Source organism: Scomber scombrus, chromosome 24 (genome assembly GCF_963691925.1).
Source record: "Scomber scombrus chromosome 24, fScoSco1.1, whole genome shotgun sequence".
Classification (NCBI taxonomy): Eukaryota; Metazoa; Chordata; class Actinopteri; order Scombriformes; family Scombridae; genus Scomber; species Scomber scombrus.
In genome coordinates, this window is record NC_084993.1 from 16368580 (window position 1) to 16387586 (window position 19007).

General features: G+C 38.9%; 1 protein-coding gene across 1 annotated transcript; it reads left to right on the forward strand.

Annotated features, from left to right (window-relative positions):
- The first annotated feature begins 581 nt into the window (after positions 1-581).
- Positions 582-14665, forward strand: LOC134006611 (ubiquitin-protein ligase E3A). Its single transcript, XM_062445542.1, has 11 exons — positions 582-858; positions 1540-1584; positions 2206-2510; positions 2647-3899; positions 4006-4150; positions 7065-7270; positions 7434-7598; positions 8195-8350; positions 8443-8516; positions 10680-10823; positions 12021-14665. The coding sequence occupies exons 1-11, from the start codon at positions 782-784 to the stop codon at positions 12139-12141; spliced, it is 2691 nt and encodes an 896-aa protein (XP_062301526.1). The 5' UTR covers positions 582-781; the 3' UTR covers positions 12142-14665.
- The last annotated feature ends 4342 nt before the right edge of the window (positions 14666-19007 follow it).

Genomic DNA, 19007 nt, shown 5'->3' on the forward strand with positions numbered 1-19007 from the left:
TCCTGAGTCTGAAATGTGTGCCCAAAAGTAGCCCATGAGAAACCACATTTTCATATACAGACAAAGTGCAATCTAACATCTGTGCAATATATCAGACCAATGATTAAACATGCCACCTTTTTGTTCTTTTCAACCTTTTTTGCCATATACAACATCTGTATTCTAGAGGCTTTAAATTCAATGATTTATATATTTTGTCTAAATATAGGCCTATGTACTTTCCAAAAAGTATATGTTATATGTTGTTATTATACTTAATATGCATTTTTACATATATTTATTTACTGCTTTTACAGCAATGGAGCATATCAGCCTAAGTAATTCACACAATTCACGATTGTACTTTTTTGTATAACTGGAGTGAATATAAAGATCTTGCAGAGAAGATATATAAGAAAACATAATCAATGTGATCTAAACTTTGTAAACGTTCCTCAGAGTACAGTACAGTATGACAGCTGGGGTGACACATGCACGGTGTAATGTGGAGGATGAATCCAGGTCCAGTTTCATTATTATCCACTCCGGCAGCACTTTGAGCTACATCGCAGTGCATTGTGGGGATGTGGGCTGATGGTGAAGTCAAGATGGCCGCAGACCTCCGGCAGAGGGAAGAGCCTACAGTCGGAAGGCCGTGAATGAAGTTTTTAACAGAAAATCCTTCGTCGTTGCCTGTTTAGACTTAAATGACCGTGCTGCTCAAGTTGTAATCAAACTGTGGAGGACTCGATACATTCACAAACAGCAATAGAATAACAAACAACTGAGGATAAAGTCTCGTATGAATCCCGACGAGAAGGAGGACCGTGAGTGTGCGCCGTCACAGGCCGAGCCTCGCCCCGCCGGAGGAGCCTTCAGGTAGGCCTGCTCACAGGAGAGAGTCGGGGATGAGAGGAGTAGCTGGTTAGCTCGTACTGATAGCTGCTGGATGCTATTGCTCCTTTGCTTGTATTAATATATTGTAGGTTCATATTCTCGGCCAGCATTCGATGTTAAAAAAATCAAAAATTGCTACTAAATCTACTTTGGAAACGCAACTTCTCCAAAAATAAGAATTAAAAAAAGGCCGGTGGGTGAGCTAGCATTTACACTTGCTAGCGTCAGGATCTGCATGTCCCTGACATTTCTCATGCCGTCTGGCCTTGTTTCCCCTGTAAGATAGAGGTGTAAGATTTTATTTGAAGTTTATTATAAACGTTATTAATAATAATGATAATAATTATTATCATTATTATTAACCGTGGCTACACGTTTAGCGGAGTGCACTGACTGTGACCCTAATAACTGTATCGTTAACGTGATTGCATCTTACAAGACACCAGCTCTGATGTTGCTTGTTAGCCAGCATGTCATGTACCTTCATCATGTAAAGCTCGTACAGTGTCTAACGTTGAATTAAATTATATTTTAATCTTACCTGAGTTCCTAATGGGAAACAACACCAGAGCATACAGTGTTGGTTGTAATTCTCATGTCAATGCAGCACATTATGACCTCTGCTTATTCTCATCTTAAAGTTATTGTTTGTTGTTCAATTAGAGAATACGAGGAGCCTGAAATAGAAAACCCAGAAGCAAGCCGAATGTAAGTCAAACTCACAACATACTAGCAGATACATGTTTTTTAGCATGTGATAAAAGCTGTGCATCCACACCAGTAGGTCAGACTCTTGTTTCTGTCTTTTCTCACTTCTTTTTTTCTTTTCATCCCTTTATTGCCATAATTGTGGTTGTCACAACAGTGATACAGTGTACACATAGTTTTTGCACCAAATAAGTTTATTTTTCCACTGTAAAATGTATGCTTAATGCCTGTCTTGGTCATAGTTCCTTAATAAAAAAAATGGTCCTCCTCAGAGAGCCTGTAATGTTCAAACTAGCATCAAAATTGCATATTTTTTTTGGACAAACTTTGCACTTAATGGAAGTCCCCTGAAATGCAATCAGTTACGGATGTTTCAGTCAGTCATCATTCAATGCAAATTTAATGGACATAGTGGCATTTTAAATGCACAGTTTCAACCTTCATTCGACCATCTCTGCAGTCATATAATTGACATGAACACTCTTAAACATGGGAATTGTACAATCCATTGCAGGAGATGTGAGCATTGGCAACAATTGCTGTTATGATAAATCAATTAAATATGAAAAATAAATTGGATTCATGCACTAAGAACCTGTTGTGCCTTACTTCTGAATGCAGGAAGCGAGCAGCTGCCAAACATCTAATAGAGCGCTATTACCACCAGTTAACCGAGGGCTGTGGGAATGAGTCGTGCTCCAACTCATGGTGTGCCTCATCAGTCGGCTTCAACCGCATGGATAACAATGCAGCGGCGGTCAAAGCTCTGGAGCTCTACAAGGTCAATGCCAAGCTATGTGACCCCCACCCCTCGAAGAAGGGCACTGCCTCAGCCTATCTAGAGAGCAGCCCTCACAGCAACTCAGCCTGCAGCAATAGGAAGATGAACCATAAAGATGTCCACTCTGTACGAGACAATTTCAAAGGTGATTTGATGCCAGACATAGAGTTCACACATTCTTAGTTCCCCACAGTCGATTATACATATATATGATCTGTTAGTTTAATCAGTTTTGCTTTACATACATTTTTTAACCATATAATGTCTGATTCTGTGTGTAGATGTATGTTACCTAACAGAGGAGAAAGTGTATGAGATCCTGGACATCTGTGGAGAGAAGGAGGATTACTCACCTCTCATCAGAGTAATAGGGCGGGTATTCTCCAGCGCTGAGGGTCTGGTTCAAAGTTTCCGGAGGTCCAAACCTCACACGAAGGAGGAGCTGAAGTCTCTCCAAGGTAAGGATGAGGACAAAGATGAAGATGAGAAGGAGGCAGCTGCCTGCTCTGCTACAGCTATGGAGGAGGACTCCCCCGCCTCCTCTTCATCATCACGACTCGGAGAAGGCTCCTCAGGGGAAAATGATGTCCAAAAACTGGCCCCTGATGAGGTGTCAGTGGACATTGAAGCTGTACGGCGGGTTTATGAGCGCCTGCTTTCCAATGAGAAGATAGAAGCCGCCTTCCTGAATGCACTGGTCTACCTCTCACCCAATGTAGAGTGTGACCTGACGTACCATAATGTGTATTCACGAGACCAAAACTACCTAAACCTGTTTGTTATAGTGATGGAAAACAGCAACCTCCACAGCCCAGAGTACCTGGAGATTGCCCTCCCGCAGTTCTGCAAGGCCATGAGCAAACTCCCGTTGGCAGCTCAGGCCAAACTGGCCCGTCTGTGGTCATACTACAGTGCTGAGCAGATCCGGCGCATGGTAGAGACCTTCCAGCAGCTCATTACCTACAAGGTGATAAGTAACGAGTTCAACAGCCGCAATTTGGTCAACGATGATGACGCAGTGGTGGCAGCCACGAAGTGCTTGAAGATCGTCTACTATGCAAACGTGCTGGGTGGCGACCTCGATATGGAGCACAATGAGGAGGAGGACGAGGAGCCCATTCCAGAGTCCAGTGAGCTCACCCTGCAGGAGCTGCTGGGTGAGGAGCGGCGAAACAAAAAGGGCCCTCGGGTGGACCCGCTGGAGACAGAGTTAGGGATCCGCACCAACGATTGTCGGCGGCCTCTCATTCCCTTTGAGGAATTTGTCAATGAGCCTCTGAACGAGGTGCTTGAGATGGACAAGGACTACACTTTCTTTAAAGTTGAAACTGAGAACAAGTTTTCCTTTATGACCTGCCCTTTCATCCTTAATGCTGTCACCAAGAACCTCGGTCTGTACTACGATAACCGCATTCGCATGTACAGCGAGCGACGTATTACTGTGCTCTACAGCTTGGTTCAGGGTCAGCAGCTTAACCCCTACCTGAGACTGAAAGTGCGCCGAGACCACATCATCGATGATGCTCTGGTCAGGGTATGTGTGACCAACAATCTATTCAATATATACAATTTCATGTCCCTTTCTTTAGTCATTTTGGGATACAACACAGTCATTAATGAAGCAATCTGTGTCTCTGTAGCTGGAAATGATCGCAATGGAGAATCCTGCAGACTTGAAGAAGCAGCTGTATGTGGAGTTTGAGGGAGAGCAAGGTGTGGATGAAGGAGGTGTTTCCAAAGAATTCTTTCAGCTGGTGGTGGAGGAGATCTTTAACCCAGATATTGGTAAGAGAAAACATACTGGAATCATATTGGAGAGGTAACTGCATAAGTAGGACCCTCCTTTTGAAGATTTGATGATTTAAAGACACCAAAAGCAGGTGGCTAGAATAATGTATTCACTATTATTGGTTTATTCATTATTATTGAATGGTTTACATTATTGTACTAGTTTAAAGTCTAATTTAATACACCAGTATGGGCTCATGCTCATATATATATATATATATATATATATATATATATATATATATATCCTCACACACCTGCAGAGCGGCAACTCCTATAACAGCCTCCATGTAAAGTAATTAGTTTAGGCTGTTGTCAGACAAGAAAAACCCAGCTTGTTTGCCTGGTAAAAAATTGAACGTTGCTCAACTTAAATCCTGTCTCTCAAACCACTGTGCAGTAATTTAGCATTTGATAAGCCTTCAAACTCATGGATCTGTTGATCAAAATGGATTTTCTCCTAAATCATATATCATGGATCCACGTATACCTGTGTGGGGGCTGTTTTCAGTACCTGAATACCCTCTACTAGGGATGGGCATGATTAATTGATGATCGATAATTGATTGTTAAAAATGTTGTCGATCACATGAAATTTTTATTGATCAAACGCTGGTTTCAAATAGAAGTTGTGTTGCATAGTGTGAGCAATGCAATGAATTCCACTATGTGGCAGCAATGAGACATCTTACCAACGGGGGGCGATATTTGACAGAAAACGGCTCAGCTACCTACCAGCTGCCGTAGATATCAAACGTAAACATGAAGAGGTCAAGGCGAAGTTTGGCGTGGGACCTTTTCAAACTAAAAATGACGGAGTTCATTGTAAGTCCTGCACCTTGGCCAGGCTACCCAGGATAGCGCGACAATGCCTCTGCATCCCGGCTACTTCGGTTCCGTCAGAGCTTTTCAGCTGCTGGACTGACTGTCACCAGGTTTCGCTCACTGATCCCTGAGCATGCTAAAATGCTAACATGCTAATCAACAAGAATCAGTAGGCTGGAGTTACTTTACTTTGTTAGCAGTGGACAGTCACCACTGTAGCCTTTAGGTGAGTCACTCTTGTTGTTTTATGAGTTAAATAGGCATAATTGTGAAGTAACACTATCTCTGTCACCCACTCTCCCTCTTTCTCTCTCGGCTCGACTGGGTGCATTTTGGAGTCCCTTAACGTTATATTTTGGCAAAAACTGTCTGTCCGGCGTAATATTCTGTTTTTTTTATTAAGTTGTTATTAGATTTGATTGTTTTTTTGGAAGTGTTTCTAAAAGAGGCTCAATTGTGTTTAAGAGCGCTGTATTGATTGATATGTGAAGAGGTTTGGCTCGGAGCTTCGGGCTAAGCTGCTTTTACAAGCGTCCCGTATCATGGCATTTTTAAGATAAAAAATAATGATTAATCGATAATTGATCGTTAATTTTCCCGATGATCGATCAAGAAAATGTATTCAAATGCCCATCCCTACCCTCTACGACACACATTTTTTCAGAAACGAGGGAGAGGTCATGCTGCTCTGCACTCCTTGCTGATCACTGTCTGTATTTACATTAAAATGAGGTTTGGAGTCTGGTAAATTGAGACAAGACTAAGTTTTTAAAAGTTATAACTAATATACTTTCGAAAACAATGGGTTAATATAACAAAATGGGTAAAGGACCAATCAAAAAATGTAATTCAATGGTATCTGGACTCCCTCCTTCCAGGACCTTCAGTAGCTGTAACTAATGCCTGTGTAATTGAAGTCAACGTGGGTATGAATTTGATTTTGACAGTTATCTTAGCCAGTGATATTTTGTAATGTTGTGGGCGGGACATTATCCTTTCACTTACCAGGCATTAGCAAATACTTGGTGCATTAGCAAACCATGACAGTAGGACAAGAAACTATAACTCACTAACCCTCTAACTCCATGGCCCACTTCTCTGCTGTATGAGAAACATGAATTTACCTTATTCTTAGCAAAATTTGATAAGAACACTGCAGTATATTTGGTTGAAGATGTTTCTGAAAATATATGCAAACTTCCAATTTCACTCCAAACTTAAGTTTTCAGTTGCCATAAGGAAGAAGAAAGTAGTCCTTGACTGCTTCATGGGCACAAGTTGCTGGTTGTTAACTGGTCTGATTGCGACCATTGTCAGTCTGTAGGCATTTGTAAAGTTAAAACTGTATCTCTGATTTTAGGGATGGATACATTTGTCATTGATTTTCCTATAACTAGCCTGGAGTCAAGTGAGAAATAAACAAATTAGTTTTCTAATTTTTAATCATTTGATAATAATGATTTGATGTTTTCTATGTAAGTTGTTAGAAGTATACTAAAAACCTACAAATTGCATCTCTAGTTTTATTGCTATGGATATTACTTGGAAATACTGTTATGTCAATTTTGAATTTCCCCCTAGGGGATCAATAGTTACCCTATTCTAACCTAACCTACCCTATCATATCCTATCCTATAAACTGGCAATTAATTGCTTAATTAGGGCTGGTGATAAATGGCTGAGCATGGCTTACAAACACTAACCTCAGGAGATGTTGGCTAAGGCGGTTGAATGATAAATCTGATATTTATATTTAACTTGTTTGGATGGCACTGCTGCATTTTCTTCTGGCAGAGAGATTGTTGACATTTAAGTATGTCTAAGCTAAAACAAATGGGAAAACAATTGGATTAGCAATGGATCCATCCAAAATAATATTGGTGTAGTCATTTACATGTTATAGTTAAATTTAGTTTTGTCATGATAGCGAGCTTTGTGTGACTGGTTTTCCAGAATCACTTTTGTGGTGAAGCCAGTTCAGGAAAGAAACCTTTTATATTCCATTCTATAGTCCATGTGCCAGGGCTCTGGCTATTATTTTTACTACTATGTATCATTTTTTCACCTTCTTTTTTTACTCCTGCAGGCATGTTCACATATGATGAGCGCACCAAACTGTTTTGGTTCAATGCGTCATCATTTGAAAATGATGGCCAGTACACTCTGATCGGCATTGTTCTTGGTCTGGCCATCTATAACAACTGTATCCTGGATGTACACTTCCCTATGGTGGTCTACAGGAAGCTGATGGGAAAGAAAGGAACTTTTAGGGACCTGGCGGATGCTAACCCAGTAAGATCTACCTCAGCAAATGTTTTGCTCTGTAGCTGTGTAGTTCATGTAGCCCACAAATTTGTTTTTTGGGGATGGAAATTTACTTTTAGGAATACTCATATTTTTCAGTTTTGAGTAGTGGTAATTCTGAGATTTCATGTTGCCTGACTGTGTTGGAAAGGTTCTGCACCAGAGTCTGAAGGAGCTACTTGAGTACGAGGGCAGCGTGGAGGAGGACATGATGATCACTTTCCAGATTTCTCAGACAGACCTGTTTGGGAACCCCCTCATGTACGATTTAAGGGAAAACGGCGATAAGATTCCAGTCACAAATGAAAACAGAAAGGTGAGCCAAATGGAAAGCATGAAGCCTTTTTAAACTGTCATTGAATTCTCACTGTCATGAAATATATTAACCTACATGTTCAATAGATATGACTTTCTCATAGGTCTTGTTTGGCCAGGAGCAGGACTCTGGCCTGAAACTAGCCACTTGCATTCACAGATGGATTAAGCTAAAGCTGCAACAATTAGTTGATTAAAGTAGTTTGCCAACTACTAAATTAATCATACTATTTTGATAATTGATTTAAAACAAATTTCCAAATTCTCCAACTTCTTAAATGTGAATATTTTTGGTTTCTTGGTTTTTTTGGTGTTGTTAATATTTGATTGATTTAAGTGCTTTTCAGCACACTGACATGGGGATTCTTTGAATTAATTACTTGTGTGCAGGAGGATGGAAGTTTTTGAAATCTGTTGGGACCACAAATGAAATTCAATTTATTTATGTTGTATAGAGGTGTCAAAATAACCCTAAATGATCTGCATGGCTGGATACCACTAAGTGTTGTAGTAGTTTGGATGAGCTGGCCCCGTTTTAAAGGCATCAGAATTTTGACATTAAATAGTAACTGTCCTTGTTTGTGTGTGTCTGCACAGGAGTTTGTGGCTCAGTATGCAGAATACATGCTGAACAAAAGTGTGGAGAAGCAGTTCAAAGCGTTCAGGAGAGGCTTTCACATGGTCACCAATGAGTCACCACTCAAATACCTGTTCAGACCAGAGGAAATTGAGCTCTTGATCTGTGGAAGCAGGGTAAGATTTGGTAACAGACACATGAGTATGTTAATAAGTGGTTTTGATTTGCCTAACTTCCTTCCATGTTTTGTCTTTTTTGTATCCTGCAGAACCTTGACTTCCTAGCACTTGAAGAAACAACAGAATATGACGGAGGGTACAACAGAGATTCTCGAATCATCAAGTAAGAAAAGTGTGTGTATGTGACAGTGAGTGAGTGTGCCTGCAAGTACAGTATGCAGGGCTTTCCACAAGCGCCGGTTGCCGGCCATATAGCCGACTACACAATTAGGTCCAGCCAGCTACTTTAATGACTATTATAATAATATATAGAGTAGATTTTGATGGTGATTATAATAATAATAGAGCAAATGTCTGAGAAATTAATATAGCCTGCCTATTATGCAGGCACACTTAGGCTAATAATAATAATATGAACGGCTTTGGAGTAATGTTCTCCTGCTTTGAATGTGCATAGGTGTGGAGAAAGGAAAGATGCCACCTAAAAAAAATTGTCTACAAATCAGCAGACTCTGGAAGGCTTCTTATATATCTTTTTAGTTTTTACTACCAAGTTTCAATAAATGAAAATAAATATGAATATTGTGTTATTATTATTACATTTAAGACCAGTGTATTACGCTATGGCGTAACCTAACCCTAACCACCAACAGCTGCCCCCCCACCCCCCAGCCGGCTACTTATTTATTATGGCTGGCTAGTCTGTGCCTTAGTGGAAAGCCCTGAGTATGTACCCACAAATAATGAATGTGGTTTGAATGCAAACTCTATTGACCTGGACTTACCAGCAGGGTTTCCATGGGGTCTTAAAAAGTCTTAAATTTAATAATCTCAATTGTAGGCCTTAAAAAGTCTTAAATTCGTCCATATGTTGCATACTAGGTCTTAAATTACATTTAGTTATGTCTTAGGTTTGATTCCCGGCTCCACCAGTCCACATGTCGATGTGTCCTTGGGCAAGATACTTAACCCCGAATGGCTCCCGTTGCTGTGACAACTGTGTATGACTGTGTTTGAATGGTTAGACTCCTGATGAGCAGGTTGGCACCCTGTGTGATCGCCCCTGTCATATGTGGGTGTGTGTGAAAGCACTTAGAGTGGTCAAAAAGACTAGAAAAGTGCTAAATATCAATCAATCGTTATTTATATAACGCCAAATCACAACAAAAGTCATCTCAAGGCACTGTACACATAGAGCAGGTTTAAACCGTACTCGTCAGGTTTAATTTCAAAGAGACCGAACATTCCCAGATGAGCAAGCACTTGACCAAAGTGGCAAAGAAAAAACTCCCTTTTAACGAGAAGAAACCTCAGTCAGAACTAGGCTCAAAGTGGGAGAACATCTGCCTCGACCGGTTAAGGTAGAGAGAGAGAGGAAGGATAGGAGAGAGAAGCACATTGAAAATCAACATTGACGCTAATATGTCCTTCTGTGCAGCCCCGGATTACCTGTGAGACGGGAAGCACAGACAACTGCGGGAGAGAAGTTTAGGTTAATTGAATGCATTAGTAGTACATGAATGTTAATGGATATAGATGGATGGATAGAGAGAGAGATGGAGGAGGAGAGAGGACCTCAGGGCATCATGGGAGTCCCCCGGCAGTCTAAGTCTATAGCAGCATAAACTAGCAGCTGGTCCAGGACAATCAGGGTCGGCCTTAACTATAAGCTTTATCAAAAAGGAAAGTTTTAAGCCTACTCTTAAATGTAGAGAGGGTGTCTGCCCCCAGACCAAATCTGGGACATGGTTCCACAGGATAGGAGCCTGATAACTGACGGCTCTGCCTCCCATTCTACTTTTAGAGATACTAGGAACCACAAGTAGGCCTGCATGCTGGGAGCGAAGAGTTCTGGTAGGTACATAAGGTACATGAGCTCTTTAAGATATGATGGAGCCTGACCATTAAGAGCTTTAAAGTAAGGAGAAGGATTTTAAATTCTATTCTAGATTTTACGGGAAGCCAAAATGGGAGTAATATGATCTCTCTTTTTAGTTTTTGTCAGAACGCGTGCAGCTGCATTCTGGACCAGCTGGAGAATCTTTAGAGACTTGTTAGGACAGCCTGATAATAATGAATTACAATAATCCAGCTTAGAAGTAACACAAGCGTGGACACGTTTCTCAGCATCATTTTGAGACAGGATGTGTCTGATTTTTGTAATAGTCCTTGAAATGTGTTTTATATGGGAATTGAAGGACAGATCCTAGGTTCCTTACAGTGGTGCTGGAGGTCAAAGTAATGCCATCCAGAGTATATATACTATATATGTAGAGTCCGTTTACCATTTTCTGACTGTTGGGTCTGTGTGTTTGCATTGGGGTAGAGAGTTTTGGGAGACATTGCACTCGTTTGGTGAGGAGCAGAAGCGCCTCTTCCTGCAGTTCACCACTGGCACTGACAGAGCACCTGTGGGTGGGCTGGGCAAGCTGAAGATGATCATTGCCAAGAACGGCCCCGACACAGACAGGTGAGCTGCATCTTCCTGTAATCCTACACCTTTGCTCTGTCTGCAATTAACTTCTGTGCAGTCTCGGAAAATAATCCAGTTATTACTGAAAAATGTTCAACATCAACTCTATTTGGAAGCACTTAACACATTTTAAGATTCAACTTGTACATTTATAATTGTTGACCAAAGTTAGTAACAGTCTACTGCTCTTTGAAGTGACTAATGGGAAGGTTTTTTTTATCTTATCTTTAAGATAAGTTCCTTGTAACTTTCTTTGTTGGTTAAAGTAGGGGTGTCCCCAGCTAATCCACAGCACCAAGAATGTGTCCATTTTTTACAATGCATCAATGATGCATTTCTGATGCTTAAAGTATACTGATGATGATACCTGAAGAAGGTCAGTGAACGAAACACTGAATTGATCAAACGTTTTTGATGCTTAAAGTTTAAATGGCGTCATATCATGCTGCCCTGTCAAATCCTAGATTCCAGTCCCAGTTGAAAATCTGTGGACTACAGATTTAAAAAGCTAAAGGTAAATGTTTACAGATACTACCCAATCTGGTATGCTGTAAATGTTTGAAAGAAAATCCAAGTATTTGTACACTTTGTCATATTGCAGATTCAAATCAAGAAATTCACCACAGATCAAAAAAAATTCCCCGTGGGGGAAGTGGTCTCAGTTCGGTCATAAACAAATTCTGGAACATGATTCGACCTCCATCTGACCCAATTACAAGATGTACATTGGAGGTTAAAGCTAAATGGCTTGTGTAGCCAGGTGCATTTTGCTTGCTGGGATTCAGAGGAGCAAGCAGCTAGGCAGAGAATTAACAATCTATGTACATTGTTGATGTTTGGGCCTGTGTTTATGTAATTGCTCCGGATACGGACCTGAGCAAACCAACTATAGGTTTGAAAATGCCCTTATTCTTTATATAGACATTTGTGGCAACAGTTTGAATTCTATACTGCCTTCTGACTTTGTGCGATCAGAAACTGGACTGTTCAGTTTTTAAAGTTAGTTTTCTTTCAAATTTAGATTTTCAACATGATTTTTTCCTTTCAAAGAGTTTCACATTGACAAAGACATTGAAGAAATTCAGAAGACAGCTAAGACTATGGATGATAAGGATTGTTTGATGCTGGTAAGCATTGAACCAATCAGAGTAGAACTGACTGTGTGTTGTTGGGTTTGTTTTTTCTTCTTGGCAGGTTACCGACGTCTCACACTTGCTTTAATGTCCTGCTGCTGCCTGAGTACAGCAGCAAGGAGAAGCTGAGGGAGAGACTTCTGAAAGCCATCACCTATGCCAAAGGGTTTGGCATGCTCTGAGCCCCTGCTCCAAACACACTGCAAACAGACTCCTTCTCAGAAAGCCCATCAAACCTTGCCCTGCCCTTCCTTTATCAGACACAATCTAAAAGGTGACAAAAGACAGAACCAGAGTATGTTTCAAAGCAAGTTAACAATGACAGAGGAAAAAAGGGTTCCAATTAAGCGCTCTAGTAGTCCTTCTACTGTGCCTGCATCATCCCACATCAGTCAGTGTAAGCACAGAGACCTCATGATCAAAGTACCCACCCCCACATTCATATTATGTGAATGTGCTGCAGCCTCCCCTTCCTTTTTCTATGTACAGAGAGGATCATTTTCCTTATTATTTATTTTAAGGTTAAAATGGGTTATTTTTCATGCCTGCCTGTTGTGATAGTTTCGCCTCTCGGGGTTAGGGTTAGGGGGGAAAAGGGGAGGGTTAATATTAAACTGTAAATTTGGGACAATGCATTAACAAGTCAATATGAACCCCATATTATTATTGAAAAAACACGTTAAGTAGCCCTGAACTCAGAAAATCTAGTTTTAGAGTAGTCTTTACCACAAAATATTGTATTTGCCCCACTGAAGAAAGAGCTCTCGCTGACCATTCCACTCACAACCATTGGTTATTGTTTCTAACGAGTCCATTTTTGATCAAGGTAAGCATTTGGAAAGTTACTAATTTGGTTAAAATGGCACATTATGAAATAGCTCTTTTTCTTTTTCTTTTTGGGCCTTTTTTTCATTGGGGGTGGGACACACACACCGCAGGTTAGACTAAAATCTTGTCAGAGCTGTGTAAGTGCACTTAGACATTTTCAGAATGTTTGTTTTTGGCCACAGGTTGCCATGATTGTTTGAAGCATTTTATTTCCATGTCTTCCTGTGTTGACGATTCTAAATAAAAACAGTATTTATATATCATTGCGGTTGGAACTACAATACCGTATTGTGCACGTTTTGGAGGATGTACACATGTAGATCAGTCACTGATGATGTTCTCAACAGTGTGACAGAGCTCTTCTTGTGCCAACCAATACAGTCAGATTATTGGTCAAACCCCAGTAAGCACTTTGTGTTGTCTATTTCTGACTTAGTCTTGTATGAATAGACAGCTCACACTGCAGAGGCTTTGTACAGTATAACCCCAGTTTATTATCCACATGTAGAGTCAAGAGGGTAATGTATACTAGTGTCTACAGACCTTTTAATGGTCACTGACAGCTTTTATAGCTGTTAGTCCAGCAAACATAGTCTCTGATTGTGGTTACACCTGTTACTTTGATTGAACATGTATTCTCTGACAACACATGCTCCCAGATGAGTGTCTGAATACTTAACCGATCCCAATGTGGTCAGACTGCCATTGTAATTGGTTGCAGTTCAAGTACAATCTGGACAAATTGATTGTCATGGCCAATCTGCAACCCAGGGTCTATCAGAAATTTCTGATACATTTCCTACCAGTCCTGCCATTGCTGTTAGACCCACAAAGCATTTAAAGGAACAGCGAGGCTTTGAGAAATGTGCTAGTTTGCTATTTTATCCACTATCACATGATAGATTAAAATAAACTCTACTTTGAAGAGAAGATGCACCAAAAACTCCACATCTGTCACATTGTGTCTATTAATTGGAAGTGTATGTAGAAAGTCTAGGCTATCTGTTTCTCCCCTCCTTCAGACCTGCATACCTCTGTACTGGTTGAACAGACAGGACTTTACTGTTGATTGTCTTTGACATAGTGGAGACAGTAAACAATCATATTTCCCAAACTGTGTGAGCACATCACTGTGATACTACTCATGTCTGGATCTTGACATTCGATGAGACTGGAAACAGGTGTAACCACTGTCTTTGGAAATGAACTTTTTCTGTTTTACAACATTGATTAGTATCAACTGTGAAATCATCCTCCACAGAACAGGCAGATCTTTTGTATTTTTTGTTTTATTAGTTCTGTATTTGTTAAGTTGAATATAATTGTTAAGGACTTGAGTGAAGTTTCCCTGATGTGATTACACACACTCAATTTACTGGTTTAAATGATTTTTTTTAAACCAACCTGGGTCTTGTTTTTATACTTTTTTTTTGTGTTGTCACATTTTAGAATGTCGCATGCTCGCAGCCACAGCTTTACAAAAGAACTGCAGTTAACGAAATTATTTAAACCACTAACAAAATGGACCTAGCAGAACTGTCAGTTGCAGCAGCTAATAGAGTGTAAACTCCATGTGCACTTACCATGGTAAGTATGGGAGGTCAAAGGTGATCCAAGAAAGAGCATGGTTTCAGTGGTTCTGCATGTCATAGCCCATAAACAAATGTATATACAATACCAGTCAAAAGTCTGGAAACGCTGTCCCATTTACTTGAATGAGAAAGTGTGGCCACATTTTTGATTGGAATATACTTTGACGCTCACATCCTTATATATGGGTCAATGACGTATAAGGATTTAGAACAACTCAATTGTAGAATAATAAAAACAAGCATATCTAATGCAGTAGTTCAAACATTCAGAATGTTGTGTACCTGAAGCTCCATATTATACATTTGAAATTAAGTGATTTTAGTGGGGTTTTCAAGATTAATTGGCACTGGCCTTAAAAAGAGTCATGTGGTGCGACCACGATTCATCTTGAAATAAATTAATTTACTTAAGACGCTTCACATCTTTTTTTACAAGTTTTCAGTAATATAAAGTGTTTGGAAACAAAGTATTTGCATTTTTTTTTTTTAAATCTTTGTAAATGATGGTCTTTTATTTATATAAGATATTTCAAGATGAATCATGGTCGCACCAAATGACTTTTTTTTCAGGCCAGTGCCAATTAATCTTGAAAAAACCCCACTAAAATCACTTTCAAATTGTAATATGAATTGTCAGGTACACAACATTCTGAATGTTTGAACTACTGCATTAGATATGCTTGTTTTTATTATTTAAAATTGAGTTGTTGAAAATCCTTATACGTCATTGACCCATATACATCACAGATAAACAGTGTTTAAACCATTAACTGTTAGAAACTTTAATATGAATTATCACAATGAACAGTGAATAGTACAGACTTCTCAAGCCAATTTTTACATGAAAATAATTAGTTTAAGACAAAAAAAATCATGTGATGCATCAAACAAACTGAGCAGGCTACAAGATTCTGTCAATAGGGCTGCAACTGATGATTATTTTCATTATCGATTTTAATTTTCTCAATTTTTAGTTAAAAAATGTTAAATAATGACGAGTGTCCAGTGTTCCAACTGTATCTGTCATACCATATAACAAAGATTCTCACATTTGAGAAGCATAAATTATTTTTCAAGCAAAAATGCCAAATAACGATTTTTTTGACGGACTACTTGTTGCAGCTCTAGCTTATACATTTTCATTATCTTGAGCTGTGAGGAAAAATAAAAACAAAGCATGCATTTGAAAATGATCAAATATGTCAGGTTTACACTATCTGATGTTTAGGAGCTAAGCTTTACAAACACACTGGTATTGGCTTTGAGCAATTTACCTTTACTCTCTTACAGTAAATGATTTAGGTAAAATTGGATAGCTGTGGACTATGACCATGCACTCTTTGTAAAGCTGTCTACTGTTTCCCTTACTACACATTTGGCATTCAATTGTTTTGTAACCAATAGCAATGAAGTGAGATAAAACTATCTCAACTCAAGGTCCATTTATTAACTTTTTCAGAGCTTATATAAGCTCTGGGGTATAGTGGACACAGTTCTTTTTTTTCTTTTTTTTGAAGACCCAGATTAAAACAGAAAATCCTTTAACCAGGGCTATTGACATTATACTGTATATCATTGTTGGAAGTAACAGCCTAGGGCAGTAGTGATAGTGAGAGAGGTTTATTCTTAATGATATATTCAAACCTACAATTTGTCACATAGAACAACTGCTGATCACGTACAGGCTCTTCGGAGCAGATGGGTGTTCAGTACACTGTCATGAGCAGTTCAAGGGGGCTGTTGGTAGACAGACCTGTGATTTCTCACTCAGACACCGGTGTCTTACCATGAGGTTCCTGCTGTCCTTGCCATGTGGGTCCAAGAGGACAATCTCTGATTTATTGAAACGCTGCTCAGCCTGTGAGTGTGATGGTGCCCACAACATGCCACTAAACTGCAATGTTCAGACTACCATGGTACACAACAACACTGAACCATTCATTCTGTTTCGTTGCTCTTATTTTCTCATCTTCATGGTTTCAGCCAGACCTGGGCAACATTATGTTTGAGAATAGCTTTCATGGCCTGTCTTCATTGAAATCACTTTAGACAGCACAAGAGTGCCTGAAAATGTGGACAAACACCGGAATGTGGCCAACAGTACATTTCTGGGATTAACAGTTTAGCTGGCATTGTCATACTGCACTAAATCAATTGTACTGAACTCTGTCTAGGTTAACACAAAGGATTTCTTGCAACTGTTATTGAGCCCAGGTCTGGTTTCAGCTGTGTAACATTACTTTGAACCTCTGTTTTGCAATGCTGAAGATGCTGCTCACCTGGACATGTGAAAGGGCTCTAGAGCCTAGTGAAGGTAAAACATGGAAGGTCAAGCTGATTTTGGAAAGGGAAGCGGTTATCATCAATTGATTTGACTCAACAGTTACATGCTCAAAAATACAAACTGATGAAAGGCTAAAAGTATTCAGTGTTGTGGAAACATGCTAAATAAAGATGACTGCTTTTTCCAACCTGCTTTTTTTTAATTGTCTTTATAATCCTGTTTCAGTCCAGAAATCCTTTGGTTCATGACAATGAATTTGGCTGGTTCTATGTGATCCCAGACAGTTGACAGAGCCTTCCTTTCACACTATTCATTGTCTCCATTCATCTGTCATTAAATTCTGTCTTCTGAATACATTTGAGTTTTTACATCAGGAGCATTTAATGAGCTGACAATTTGCTGATAAACACTAAACACAAAGTGCAGCTGATGATAGGTGTGAATCTTTTGGTAGGTATGTGGTCATAAACCAAATCCACATTTTGACCTGATGGCACCAGATTAAAAGTCAGGATTACGTGCTATTTTGATTCATCTGGAGGAGGACATGGCAATCAACCTGTATATTTCATAGCTATCTATCAAACAGTTGTTGAAAACAAATGTCAACCTGCTGGTTGCATCAGAGGAAAAGTCAGTAGGCGTCATCTTATGTGAACCACAAATATCTTTAGAAATGTTTCCACCCCATAGATGTTGAGATACTACAATGGACATGTGAAAACTTTGGCCTATAGACAACATTAGAGGAAAAGTCAGGGGATTACTTAAATTATTAGAATTCGTCCCCTGGTGACCTTTTAATATATATGTGGGTCAATGACGTATAAGGATTTATTTAAAAATAATAAATATGGGAATATCTATTGCAGTAATTCAAACATTAAGAAAGGTTGAGTACACATAAATACATATGAAAATAGTAAATTAGGTGTTTTATGTGTTTTTCCATCTCGATGAATTAGAACTGACCTTAAAAAAGTCATGTGGTGCGACCATGATCTATCTTAAAATAAATGAATTTAAGTGTTTCGAAACAAATTATTTGCATGTCTTTTAAGTTTTTGTAAATAATAATCTCATATTTATGTTCTATAATGTCACAGTTGCCTTCTTAAATGTATGTAAGACTTATTTTTCCTGTAAATTGCTTAAAAATGATTGAAAAAATTTAAAAATACAAGTACGCTTAACAATTCAGTTAAGCGTACTGTATCAGTGATTAATATTAAAAGTGATATTTTACTCTGAATTTAATACAGTTATTGGTATTATTGGTCGCACCACATGATATTTTGTCACTTTAAATAACAGAAAAATTACTAATAACTTGGGGTTTTTGAAAAGTTAAAGTGAGTACATATAAAGGAAAGGTACTACATATATATGGTATTTTTTTAAATCAATTTAAACCTTTTTCTAACTGAAAAAAATGCAGTTAGACTGAAAATGTCAAAGTCACGTCATTGACCCATGTACCAAATATTGTAGCAGTCCACCTCATATTGAGATACTTCAGTCTGGACCAAATTATTAATGTGACTGACCAACACTTGAACACTTTGGTTCAAATTGCATCAAATGGTAACATTCATGTTTAACACTGTACATGGTCCCAATAAACAAATTAATACTAAAGAAAATGCTCCTGAATGTGAGCAAAGGTTGACCTGGCTGTTTGGTGTTATTCACACATTAAAGCAAAGAAAGTGGCTCTTCCAGTACACATTTAACTCCAGCTGGTTACAAGTACAGGATAAACACAGCATTCAAAAGAAAGAAGCAGTCTGCACACTGAACTTTTCAAACTTTTAAATGTTTAATGATGCAACATAAGGACCAACAAGGGCTTACATGCAGACATGTGTATTGCTCATACACATGTATGTATGAGCTCAGGAAAAAAAACATTCCTCCTCAGCAGATGAATGTGAAACCACTCTGCATGTACTGTACATCATTCTCTACAGTGAAGACAAAGAATATCATAGTCAAGGTACAAGCAGACAAACGTGTTAACTTTAATTGATTATCATCCAACCTGAAAGTAAGAATAAAAATAAGTAACCAATACCTTGTGGTTAAATGCTCAAATCAAGACACACTCCATACTGTCCAATGATGTCATAAGACTCTAATGGACATAGTAAAAACATGCATCCTTTATTAGGAACATTTTAAAATCATTTTACAACTGAGCATTTCAGCAGAATTATGCCATAATTTCAAAAAGCTTCTTGCCTATTTACTTTTCAAAACAAACAGTAGATACAGAAAATATTACATATACAGTGCTGCTTGAAAGTATGTGAACCCCTTGAGCAGTTTAGAGTTTTCTGTTGTT

Excerpts from the sequence above, each read along its gene's own strand:
- LOC134006611 (XM_062445542.1), top strand. The coding sequence starts at position 782 with ATGAATCCCGACGAGAAGGAGGACCGTGAGTGTGCGCCGTCACAGGCC. Across the intron at positions 859-1,539 it reads CCCGCCGGAGGAGCCTTCAG|AGAATACGAGGAGCCTGAAA; the intron begins GTAGGCCTGCTC and ends TTGTTCAATTAG. Across the intron at positions 3,900-4,005 it reads TCGATGATGCTCTGGTCAGG|CTGGAAATGATCGCAATGGA; the intron begins GTATGTGTGACC and ends GTGTCTCTGTAG.